This window comes from Amphiprion ocellaris, chromosome 10, assembly GCF_022539595.1.
Source record: "Amphiprion ocellaris isolate individual 3 ecotype Okinawa chromosome 10, ASM2253959v1, whole genome shotgun sequence".
Classification (NCBI taxonomy): domain Eukaryota; kingdom Metazoa; phylum Chordata; class Actinopteri; family Pomacentridae; genus Amphiprion; species Amphiprion ocellaris.
In genome coordinates, this window is record NC_072775.1 from 10,867,897 (window position 1) to 10,880,999 (window position 13,103).

General features: G+C 41.9%; 1 protein-coding gene across 1 annotated transcript in view; it reads left to right on the forward strand.

Moving 5' to 3' along the window:
* ephb3a (eph receptor B3a) overlaps positions 1-11,158 on the forward strand; it is a 37,492-nt gene extending 26,334 nt beyond the window's left edge. The window contains exons 12-15 of the mRNA XM_023294885.3: positions 3,487-3,702; positions 3,966-4,115; positions 6,580-6,773; positions 9,396-11,158. Coding sequence (XP_023150653.1) covers positions 3,487-3,702; positions 3,966-4,115; positions 6,580-6,773; positions 9,396-9,507 — 672 coding nt within the window. The 3' untranslated portion in view covers positions 9,508-11,158. The remainder of the gene's footprint in view (positions 1-3,486; positions 3,703-3,965; positions 4,116-6,579; positions 6,774-9,395) is intronic.
* Positions 11,159-13,103: the final 1,945 nt, after the last annotated feature.

The following is a 13,103-nucleotide window of genomic DNA, read 5'->3' on the forward strand; positions in this document are numbered from 1 at the left end:
AGTCAATTCTGGGGATTAATAGCAGATTCAGCGAGCAGAAATTGTTGAGAGTATCATCATTGATATTGAAGAGCTCTGATATTAACCAACTTGTCCTGATATGTTGCTGTTTTAGTGGATTTGATGCCCTGTAGCCAAATCTGCAGCACTTGTGCCAACAGATTATGATTTGATAACTTCTGAAATGTTAAAAATTTCCTGACAAAAACTAAAACCAAAATTGGCTAAATGAAGACTGAATCTGCGAATGTATGATTGAATAAACAGTAGATCTGATTATGAATCGATTTCTCGCCAGTTGTCAGTTCAGTGCTAAAAGAGCGGAGGTTCAGGACCCACGTCTGTCATTTCTGCGACAGGAAATTAATTGACAAGCACAAGTTTACCAGCTTTTATCTGTGTTCAGTCCGTCTGTATTTAATATCTCTGGGTTTTGGATTGTTTACAAGAAAAAAATAAGCAATTTGAAGTTGTCCTCTTGGGTTCTGTAAAATGGTAATTGGCATTTTCCCTTATTTTGTGTCATTTCATAGAGCGAGGCTTCAACGATTAATTGAAAAACAAAATGAGCGATTTGTTAGTAATGAAAATGTCAGTTTGCAGCTCTACATGTGAGAGTCCAGATGGAGCTCCTTCCTTCTCTCCTTTTCTCAACGGACAGAAAATTCACCTGTTCTGATAATTATTAAGATAATTATGATAATAATTGTATCATTCATTTATCAAGCAGTATTTTTTTGCTTCTCTCATTTTCTCAAGATTTATTTGCTGCTTTTTTGTGTTGTATCATTTTAAATTAGATATCTTTTGATTTTTAGTTGGACAAAAGAAGTAAAAAATTATTGTCTGTGGTTATTTTTCGCTCCACAATTATTCATTTGTGACTAATATTTAAGCTGCAGTGTAAATTTGAGGCGAAGTTGAGTTTGAACATATTATTAAAGAGTGAGTGAATGAAACTAATCACACATTCACTGCTGAATATTGACACTTAAAAGTTTTTAATATGTGGTGCTGAGGACACAGCGGATGAAGTAATGAGAAGGGATGTCAGTTACAATTCAATTTTGTGACGGTAATTTTGATAACCAATTTATGTTTTAAGTAATTTATGAAGCTAAATTGCTTTGGCTGCTTTCAAAGTATTTAAAAGTGCTGATTTACTAGGTTTTAAAAAATATACTCCTACTATCTTTGTGTTTTGTGCTGTTGCTTGTACCAAACAAACAGGGCTGCATTAAAAATATTTTCTTTATCAATTAAAGCAACAGCAGTCAAATTGATTGGTTGAAGGAATTTCTTTATCCACTGATTTTAATTGTTAAATGTGAATATTTCCTGCTTTCTTTTCTCTTCTATGACAGTAAACTGAATATCTTTGGGTTTTGGAGAAAACAAGACATTTGAGAACATTGCCTCAGACTTTAGGAAACACTGATTGACATGTTTCACCATTTTCCGACTACTACAACCAATTAATTTTAAAAAATAATCAATGGATTTGTCAGCAATGGAGTTAATAATTTCTTGCAGCCCCATTTAGATTGTTGATTTAAAAAGGAATATCCATCATAATGTCATGAAGCATCCAAATAATGTATTGACGGAGTAGAAGTAGAATTGAAAAATCAACCATTTGCTTGAGAAAACAATAGACAGATTAATCAAAAATTTAAAAAAATCATTATTGGAGTTCTGTTGTCATTTATGTCATTTATTTTCTTGTATAATTGATAAATTGTCTGCAAAATGGCAAAAAAGTGGAGCGCGAAACAACATCCTCACACATTTTCAGTTTATTAGCATATAATGTCATACAAAGACGAGAAGAAGCTCATTTTTTCTTTAGTCAACTGTGACAATTCTGACAATCTGTCAATCAGTCGAACAACTATCTGCTTCCCTTTTAAGTGCAAACCAGTTCTTGTAAAGCCTAATGAACACTTTCACTCTATTTTGTTTTATTTCTACCATGATTTATTTCGAGCTTCTAAAAAGATTAATTGAAAATGTAAACCATCATCAGTTGTAGCCCCACATCTGATGGTCCAGCCGGAGCCTCTTCCCTCCTTCTCACCCGCTTCTCTCAGCCTGCTGTCCTACAAATAACAGAAGAAAAAAAAGAGCTGGCTGGTCTGTGCTCTCGTCACCCCCGCTCTGCCGCCGGTGTCACATCGACTGTGACTCAGAGGAACTCAGAGTTCTGCTCTAACGAGGAAACTATAGAGTTAACTCGCAAACACACACACACACACACACACACGCACAAACTGTCTGAGTGTGTCAACCCACATGAGAATATGAACTTGAGCTCCCTGAGGACATGAACACACACTCACACGACGTATACACATGTCGATGCTTTACAGATATATAGAAATAACACACACACATGCATACATGCCATGGTGGCTTTGAAGGCCTGCTGTGAATCATGGCTGTTTATACATCCATCCATCCTGGCTTGTTTGGCTGTCAGGCTTCATTGGAGTGTGCAGACTACAAAGCAGCGTGTTTATGGTTTTGTCATGTCACGTCTTGTGTTCTTTGCCTTCTCGTTGTGAAGTCAAAGAAGGAATTGATTATGTCGAAAATAGCTCTTCCCCCTCCCCCTCCTGATTCTGCTCGTATTAGATATTCAGGTCATGAGAGAAAACCTCGCAGCGTAGCTTCATTCAATTTTGCAGAATTTTCTATCCATTTTTTAATTGTATATTGACATTCCATTGATTCGTCTTAGTTCAGCTCTCACACGGCCCGGTTCACGAGGCTGCACAGGTCGGAGCGAGTGCCGATTTATTATGATTTTGATTTTGTGGTGCGCCTCACAAATGTGGAGAATTGTAAGTTAAACCTTGAGGGCTAATCTAAGCTTTGTTTCATGCTTCTCAGATGTTAACACTCACAAAAAGCAAAATTCTGCAAATCAGGGACTTTCAAATGAGGAAAAATAGCTCTGAGCAACACGCCATTGTAATCTAGTTGACAGCCTGACTTTGCTTTAATGTTTATAAGCAAAAAAAAAAAAAAATGCAAGGAAAGCTTTTAGTGTGAAAGGGTCCATGTTTACAGCCGTGTACAGCCTGTACCCGCCACTAGTTTGTCAGTCAGAGAGTGAAATGGATACCTGCAGAGGCCTGGTTTTGATTTCGGTTTCCGTGTGGAGTCAATATTGAGCCCTAATAACTTTAGTATGACAGTAAAGAGTCTAATTAATCAGCTAATTGGACAGCATGCACGAAAAGGTCAGCTGTCAGTGACTGTCAGGAGCAGCCGTGAAGCATTTTGACAGATGTCATGTTTATGTGGCCTCGGTGACTGATTGGCTCCCTCTGGTGCTCCTCTTATCTCCCGTACTCGTCCCAACCGTCTGCTTCTCCATATTTCAACACATCTTTTCTCATTTTTCACTCCTGTGCGCCCCTCCCTGTTCATTAACCGCCTCCTCCTGCCTCCCTCCTCGTCTCTCCGACTGCGTTCCTGCAGCTGAACGACGGCCGCTTCACCATGACGCAGCTGGTCGGGATGCTGCGCGGCATCGCTGCGGGGATGAAGTACCTGTCAGACATGAACTACGTGCACCGAGACCTCGCCGCCCGGAATATCCTGGTCAACAGCAACTTGGTCTGCAAGGTCTCTGACTTCGGCCTGTCGCGCTTTCTGGACGACACATCCGCTGACCCGACTTACACGAGCTCCCTGGTCAGTGAACTGTGTGTGTGTGGGTTCAAACTGTGCTCCTCAGTGTTTGTATACTCTGTTCGTGCTTAATTAAGCCTGCTAATTTGATCCCCTCCACTTGGTTCTCGTGTGCATATGGATGTATGTGTGAGCGATCATGTGTGCCAATATTTGCCTGCGAGACCGTCTGTGAAATTTGCATTAGCTTTTTTCTGCATGTGTGTGTTGTTCTAGTGTCCTCCAGGGTGTTGATACCATCCCCCACCTCTTTATGTGTGTTTTAGGGAGGGAAGATTCCCATTCGGTGGACGGCACCGGAGGCCATTGCCTTCAGGAAGTTCACGTCTGCCAGTGACGTGTGGAGTTACGGCATCGTCATGTGGGAGGTGGTGTCCTATGGAGAGAGGCCATACTGGGACATGAGCAACCAAGACGTGAGCTTGCTTGACACACATCTACATGCCAAAATGCACATGGAAGGAGTTTTATGTCTAAGTTTAGGGCCAGCTGAGAGTTTCTCTGAGCTGCTGTGGCTTTGATTTCCAGCGTGACATGTTGGACCCGGGCCTGTTCTGCTGTCTTTATCTCCTCGCTGCAGATGCTGGTGCAGCTGTGTGCCTGTGTTCTAGTTTTTACCACCTTATTTACAGCCCCAGTCTGCCCACCCCCCTACAAATCCATACAGCAGAGCCTCCCTCCTCACACTCACAAAGGCATACCCAGGAAAGGCTTCTTCTTCTTTCTTTCTTTCTTTTTTTTTTTATTTTACGGGCGTTGTTACCTGTAGGCTATCTGCACTGCACAGACATTGTAACTACAGCAGTGAGCTGTGAGGAAAGAAAAGAGAAATCTCTCGGTTCCCCCTCCCTGAACAAAGTGCTGAAGCAATGTGTACACCTCCACTTAATTCTCCGAGGAATATTTGCTCTGTATTGTGCTTCAAAAAGAGACTTGTAACGCTGATAGCAATAAAGCAGCCAAAAAGATAGGAGCCAAAATGAAAGATGCCAGTAATGTATGTATAACTTTCAAGACAAAACCCACATGCAGTAATGAAAGCATCAAAGCAGAGGCCTTCTATTGTTCCCAATAGCCTTTGTGCCACAGTTGTCGCTCAATAAGCAACAGAGTCAACAAATACGAGATATAAACAGAGGTACTAGCAGACTAGAAGCACGACATAAAAATCAAAGGACAAGCAGCAGGAGAAGAGGAGTGCAGCAGAAATACTTTATTGTTCCCAAATGGCAATTTTTTTATTGTTGTGGGGAGTTAAAACCCATACAGAGCTTATGGAGGCAAATGCAGTTGCTAGGCAAAATCAAATCAATGAGCCAATGTGTCTCTCCTTAACGTATTGTTCCTTCCATCAATCACTCCAGCTCTGAAGTGACAAATTTGAGAATATTGTTTTTATAGTTTGTAAAGAAAGAGTGGAATATGTGACAGCATGACATAATACAGTCACCGGTGATTACTCTTACACCACGCTAACAAAGGCCAATCAGAACGAGCATAATACGAATGAGTCAGAGCCAAATGGTGGCGCTTTGTGGAGCTGCCACATCAAATCTGCTGAAGTCCTGCGCGACTTTCTGGGTTGATATCTAGTGTAGTAAATGAAATGTAAATGCTCATTCAAATGTGTTCATGTTGCTAGCCAATGCGACGGAAGAACTCTGTGGACGGCAAAGCTAACTTCTATTTTTTTTATTATTGAATTGGTTGCTGTAAATTTTGGTACATTTTATACAGATAATCATCTTTAGAGAATTCACTAAGGATTTCAGTGATTTTTTTGGTACTTTTCTTCTGGTGCCATCATGAAGTTCACAGTTGATTTTGAGTAAAATATAATTTCAGATACCGGATGAAATTAGCCAGAGTTACTCAACACCCTTAGTAGATGACATTTAATAAGCGATTTTCATATTTTTTTCCACTTGACAAATCTGAGTTATAATCAGATACCTGCCAAACTAATGGCCCTCTCATCAGCCTTAAATGCTAGCATGTTAACATACTAAATATGTTTAAATAGCCCAAATCATGTTTTTTGGGTTTCTCTTCTATGAGTGTATTGTAGCTTTTCTGTGCACACCAAAGTTAATTATTCTCTCCCATAGAAAACAAAGCTCCTTACCTGTCTGAAATGCGTCGTTTAAAGTTCGGGTTTTTCTTTTGTTCCATATGGACATCACCATGTAACACATTTACATAACACTACTGTAGAACAATGAAGAATGAGCAGCTTCCTCAACTTGTCCACCATTATTTTATTACTAGAGATGCCTCTGCTAGAGATAAATTTCTCTGCTTTTACTAAGAGATCTGATAGTTACGGTATTAAACTTTCATCAGGCCAACTGACCAATCAGAGCTGACTGGGCTTTACAGGAGGCGGGGCTTAAAGAGACTTTCAGACAGAGAACAAGAAGAGGTGCTGCAGGATGTGCCATGTTGAAGTTGAACGTTAAACCCTGTAAAAACAATCTAGTTAAACCCAAAAAGTAATAATAATATGAAATCTTTAATATTATGTAATTATGACATTATCACTGTGGACATGTTAGCATTTACCTCAAAGCATCACTGTGTCATAACACACTGTCACAAAGATGTTGCATTGCCAAGTCACACTCATGGTAGGTTGCTGAGTGATCCACAAAGGTTTTTCTAATTCACACTGAAAGTAAATGTAAATTTAATGTCCGTTGATTGTCACTTAATTTGGTCATCAATAGCTTCAAAGAAGGATTTAATGCTTTTATTTTGTTGGATAAAGATTTCTTCTTTCCTCTGACCTCTTATCATTTTGCAAAAGTTGCCCACAAGCAGCCCAAGCTAAGTCCCTCCTGCAGACCTTCACCCTGTTAACAATGTCTCGCTGTCCCTCAGGTGATGACGGCAGTAGAGCAGGACTACCGGCTGCCTCCACCCATGGACTGTCCCATGGTGCTGCACCAGCTGATGCTGGAGTGCTGGATGAAGGAAAGAAACCTGAGGCCCAAATTCTCCCGTATCGTCAGCACCTTGGACAAGCTGCTCCGTAACGCTGCCAGCCTCAAGGTGGTGACCAGCACCTACTCAGGGTGAGTCCAAACGCAGTTTAAAGGTGTCGGCAAACCGGTCTCTGTGACACGTCTTCCCGCCAAGAAGACCTGAAGGCAGGTGTGCTTTAAAGGGCTGCAGCTGAAGGTGAAACTGTTGACGAGTTGGCTTCAGATGTGGTGTCTGTAAAAACATTTGTAGTGCTGCACTCGGCTGTGCAAACAAAAAGAAAGTTCCAACTCTGCGTCCTTCCTCTCCTCCAACAACAGTGTGTTTTGTAAAGTTGTTCCATTGTTGGAATGGTTTAAAGGGTGTCTCAGATGCTCCTCAACCTTCCAACGAACACTTCATGTGAAACATATTGACACCTTGAGTCCTCACTGTGAGCCTTAAGTAGCTTTTCCACACATTTTTTGGTTAAAAAAAAAAAAAGAAAGACCAATGTCATAAATTGTGCCTTAGCATTGATCGGAAACTACCTTTCTGGCATTGAAGTGAATGTGGAGAAGCAGCAAAGTGGATGGAAAGGGCCTGCTTTTGGAAAAGTGTTATATCTCAATCTTTTTTAGAAAGCACTGCAATGTTGCCACCTTGGCAAGTTTGCTGCGAGATTTCGCAACTTTACAGAGAAACTTGCTGAATTCAGTTTCTGCAGCAAAATATGTCACAGGGTAGAAAGTTTGACCAAGTGGGCATGTGTCTGCAAAACTGTCCTGCAACTTCTTGTCAATTTAAAGTATCTCAGAGTCGAATTGTTATGATATTTGATAACAAATTTGGAGGAATTCTAATTATAAAGCCATTTCATTTGTCTGTGTTGTGCCTAACTTGGCGCCTTCTGTAGCCGACCTTTGCTGAAAATATATTCATCATGTTATTGGCTTTCTCATACAGGCATCGAATGATTTTCAGATTTTTCTACAATAACAGCAGAAATAGAGCAAATAAAAAAGCAGTGATGCAATCCCTTGTCTTTCACCTTGTGTGAAATTGTCCTCTGTATTGTATATGACGGCTGTGGAGTGCAGGATGAAGACGACTCCTGGTACAGAGACGAGCAGCGTAGCGCCTCTGGGTTGTTGGAATAAGATGTCACGGTGAAAATATTATGGCTGGCCTAAAGAGAAGCACAACAAGGTTCATGCTTGTTTGGTTTGGTTTGTTTTATGCTTTCGGTTGACTTGGGAGGATACCTCTTTGAGCTGAAGGGTTTTGCTGCCAGACAGGCGTCTGCCTCTTTCTCTCTGGCACTTCTCTTGGAAGTGTAGAAGTTGACTTATTCATAGGTAGCTGTCTTCGCCTTGATGAGTTGTTTTCCTGCTTTGTTTCTGAGCGCAGTGACTCCAAATGTTCCAGCGATTTTTTTTTTTTCCTTCACTGACATGTTTGTTGTGAATTTTGTTAGCCTGGCATCCAGTCAACAGTATGATTAGTTCTGGTTTAGATGCTAGATCCTCAGCTCTTTTGTGATGTATAATGAATCAAGCGCACATCCACAACTCTGTGTCTCCAGCGCTGGCGATGGTATCCTCTTTCCGACAGACGCATAAGGCAGAATTCATACATGGAGCATCCGGGTCTGGTGCCAGCTCCTTGGCTCACAGTTCCACTCTAACACCAAGCCCCAAGGGCGATTCCTATGCCAGGATTTGGGCTCAGTGAAGCTAATTGTGTGTGGAAATGTAATGGCTGACCTCGGTTTAATTCCCCCTATACTTGGCTGGATGCTGGAATGTAGGTGATAGGACAGACAGCAGCAAGAGCTGCTGATGTGGAAAAGCAGGAGGTGATGAAGTGTGAGTAATAAGGGAGATTGAGGAGAAGCTAAAAGAGAGGAATGTGTTTAATTAGGTTGCTAATGAGCTTTTTAATGCATCAGGGGAGGGTGCGTCCAATGCTGTGATGGGCGAATAGGAAAGGGATGTGTGTGATGCCTGTGTGTGTGTGTGTGTGTGTGTGTGTGTGTGTGTGTGTGTGTGTATGCATGTTATGTTGTCGTTGTGTGCAGATGACATGCCAATGATTAATTTATGGCCTCATCAGTATGCTGCAGAAGCAGATAGATGGAGAAGGAACAGGAGGAGGAGAAGGAGGGAGAAAGGTTCATGTTGTCAGAGCATGATTTAGTGAGCGTCTCCTGTGTTTGCGTCTGAGGCGGCGAAACGCTCGCTGCTGCTCACCTGCCATTGGCTGCTCAATGATGTTGGGGCAGATAACGGAGGGAGAGAGAGGATATGAGATGCGGCGCTATCTGTGGAGTATCTTCAGCCACGAGGGCCTTAAAAACAAGGACACTGGCCGAGGAACAAAGGACACTCGGAAGCTGCAGCGCTTTTCTTCCCAAGATAGCAGAGAAATATGTTGAACTTTTATTAAATCTGGACATGTGATGAATAGATTTGGCTTGGCGTTTCAGTTGTTTATAGCAGATGAAGCTCCAGATCAGCACTTTTGAGCTTATTCTCCCGCTGCAGTATTTTTATAGTTCATAACCGTGAGATTTAAGCATATAGTCTCTGCAGAATTTAGCTGCACTGACACTTAGATGGATTAGACCTTTATCCACCTTCAATGAGAGCACTTAGTGGAGTAATAATGACTTGTACCTTTTGTTTAAAGTGGCTGTGAACCTGCTGCTGACCTGTGTGGCTTTGTGTTGGCAGGGACCTGCTGCGGCTGGGAGGAACGCTGCCCGGACACAACAGGAAGAGTCCGGACAACAGTCAGGAAATCATTCGGCAACAGATGAGCCAAACTCTCCCCATCAGAGTGTGAGCCGCCGCGCACTGGAGGATACAGAGCGAATGAAAAAACTACCTAGAAACTCTGACCAGAAGAGCCCGATGTAAAATAAAAAGAAGAAAAATAAAAAGATGGAAGCTCCGGCTGCGCAGCGAAAGAGGACCGTTTTGGAGATTTCTTTCCCACTGGAGATTTAATGTCTGTTTAAAGAGAACTTTCCATTGCAGTGTGTGTGTTCATTACTTGACACTTGTGGATTTGTGACTATTGACATAAAGCCAAACTTCTTCTTGCTCCCTCTCAGGTTGTGTTTGCATGTCTGCATGTGTTTTCTGCTGGTTGGGAATCGGTCTTTTCCTTCTCTTCACCCTCACACGGAGGACGGGCGAGCTCACGGAGGCGACCAGATGATGCAACAGTGCCAAGATAAAGCAGACATTTGCTTAAAAACTAACTCTAAGACAGCTTGACCTCTTTAGACCATCAATCAATCGTTTCTTTTTCATTCTTTTTTTCCCAACCCAACCAAATATATTCTTTTATCCTCCTCTTTTTTTGTTTTTGGAAACAAGAAAAAAAACACACTTTTCATCCGCTTCCTCTTAAATACTGTCTTCCACATGTACTGGGAGATTTACGTGTTACAAATCTGTACAAAGCATCCGAGTCTTCACACCGTCTCTCTGCCAGAGGGGAGATGTAACTGACACTGTGCGGGACACGTCATGTGCATGCCAAAGTGGAAACTTTTGTCCATAAGAAAAGTACAAATAAGTTCCACATTAACTGTTGCTTTGGTGGCATTTCGCTGTATGGACTTTAACGTCCATGTTTTCTTAATCTTATTTGATTCATATACGCATTGTTTTGAATGCTAAGTTATTATCTATTACTGCAAAGAGGTGTTTTTTTGTGTTTTTTACGAGTACCTGGGCTTAACTTTTTTATTACGATGCTTGTTTTTTCACACATTAACGAACCAGACAGGCATGAGTGAGTGAATTAAGGTGGAATTGCTCTGCTCAGACAGATTAATTACCTTTAAAAACACTGTAAGATCGCTGTTAGGCCTTTTAATCTGTTTTTTTGTTTTGTTTTTTAAATGAAAAGCGCCCGTGGTAGTGCTGTGTTGTACATTTTTTTTTTCCTTTTGGCAAACGTGTTGCAGATCAGTGGGATTTTAAAAGGTCACTATCCAGATGATAGCTTTATGACCTTAATATTGACCTGACCTACAAACATCCATGTAGAGCAAATCACTCGGTTCACTTTTCCTCACATCTTTTCTTCAGCACGCCAGCTGTCAGTGCAGTTTCCTATTTAAAACAACTGCCTGTATATAATACTATATTTGTATTAGACCAATCCGCTCAGCATTTACAACTATCAGACCCGACTTTGGCCTCTCTATGACCCTCGTTTATATGCTTGTTTGTTTATTGTTGCGGAGCAAACAGACGGAGAAATTACAATTAAACGGTCATTACATATCTGAAACTATATGTCACAATGAAAGAAGAAAAATGTGTCTGTTAGGGCAGACTTCTTTTTTTTCCTCTGCAATTAAAGGTGTATTAGATTGTAAAAAAAAAAAAAAAAAAAATGCCAGAAAACTAGAACAAAAATAAGCATTTCTCTTTCAGTATTTTTACGATAATCATATGCAAATAAATTATTAAACGGATCTCTGGTATTCTCTTTGATTCCTCCACGGGTTCACTAGGCCGAAGTTCCAGGTCTCCTCTCATCCAGCCGAGGGATGAAAAGAGGGAAAAAGCGAGCGAGTTTTACCTCCTCAGTCGGAATATCACAGCAGCTTTGGATGGACTCATTAAGATTTAAGATTAATCAAAGCCCGGTCCACACAGCTCGCCAATTAGCGAGACCACAGGACTATTCTGGGGATTTTCAGCCTCTGTTGCTGCTGGAGAGGCTTTAAGGAGGTAAAGTTAACGATCGGCCACCAAAGGGAAGACTGGCATTGTGTTCTCTGCATGTTCTCTAATCATGCCTGCTGCTCTCAGAGGATGTACACTCACCAGGTCAACACCGAGCCACTTGGCATTTATCACAAGTGTCGCAGCTCTGTGGGGAGATCCTGGATAAATGCTTGGTGGTGCTACGGTTTGTTCTTTCTCTTCATGTATAGCGACTCTTGACCTTGGAGGACACTATTATGCAGGAAGAGGAGGAAATCTTTCACTAACAGTCTGCATTTTTCGAGGGCCTGAGCTTTCAATCACGGTTTCACTGTATTTGCAGTTACATCCGAGATCCGACACAATGTCAAAAGTGAGAGTTTTCGCCCTGTTTACCGCCAAACATTGACATTGAACCGTTTCCAGCTTTGCAGGCCTGCTCTGGCTCGCTGCTCTCCACAGACAACACTCCAACCCTCCATCTCAGCACAGCCGAATGTGTAATATTTTTCACTGCTGCATCTTAAAGATGATGCAAAATGGCAGCAAAGCCAAAGGAAAATATCTCATTATTTTATTACGGACCATTAAGTGATGAGAAATCAGCTGCGACACTTCCTCGCAGAGGTTTTCGTGAGCGGTGGAAGGGAAAGCTGAGGGAGCGATGGCAGCGTGACAGACAGTTTTTATTTCATGGCTGCTGGTTGCTCATCGTTGACCAGACAATCTTCGGTTCAACATCAAATCCCGACATCGCCGCGGTGATCCCAGACGATTACTGCAAGATTAACAGCAGCTCGTCCGTTATACTGCCTGCACATAATCGCTAACACCCGCCAAGACAGATCCCACGGAGGGAAAAATGAAAAAGACTAGCAGCACATTCAAATGCTCAACTATGCCCCCTCCACTCACGCACAGATCTGCTGGATTGGCAGTGATTTGTCAGATTTAGCTGCATCTACTGGTGTACCCTTTCTGAATGCACCAGTCAGTTCTCTTCCAAGCTCAAAGCACTCATTTGCCATCCTGTCCAAAGCGAGTTTAATGCCTCCAATTACAGGGGGTCTGCAAGCAGGCAGATTTGGAGCGAGGAGGCTTGGCAGGAGAGTTTGCTACGCATCAGGGCCTTTTAACAGAGTAGTGATTTGCTGCTGCTGGTGCTGAAGCTGCCTGCGCCGGCTCATCAATGGAAAACTACCCTCTTTATGGTGAAGCGCATGCAGCACTAAGCCGAAACTGTGAGGAGGAGACACAAAAAATCTCGGGCTTTTTAACGAGGTGTTACCGGCTTCTTTTACTCGCTATGCCTGTGTGTGTGCGTGGAGGAATTTCTGCATCTCTGCACCGCAAGCACAAATGGAAATCAAAGTCTTTTCAGCACTAATTTTTATGTAAAATGGCTTCTATTTTAATTGAATATTCCGAGAGATACCGTATGGCGGAGTGTTGAGGGTGGGAAGGAAGCACATGAAGGAAACAGTGCATAGAGACCAGATAGCTGCAGTGTTGCTGAAACGTAGCATGTGACGCTGTGCTTTAATTATATATGACAGTCGAAAGGAAACTTTTTATCTCCAAAATGTTCCAAAAACAGCCTTGATATGGCTTTGACGGTCATGCATTTTTGACTTTATCATTAAAAAGGTCAACTATATTATCTGTGAAGCCTTGTTTGCATAAAGATTTGATTAATCCACATCCCTGTCA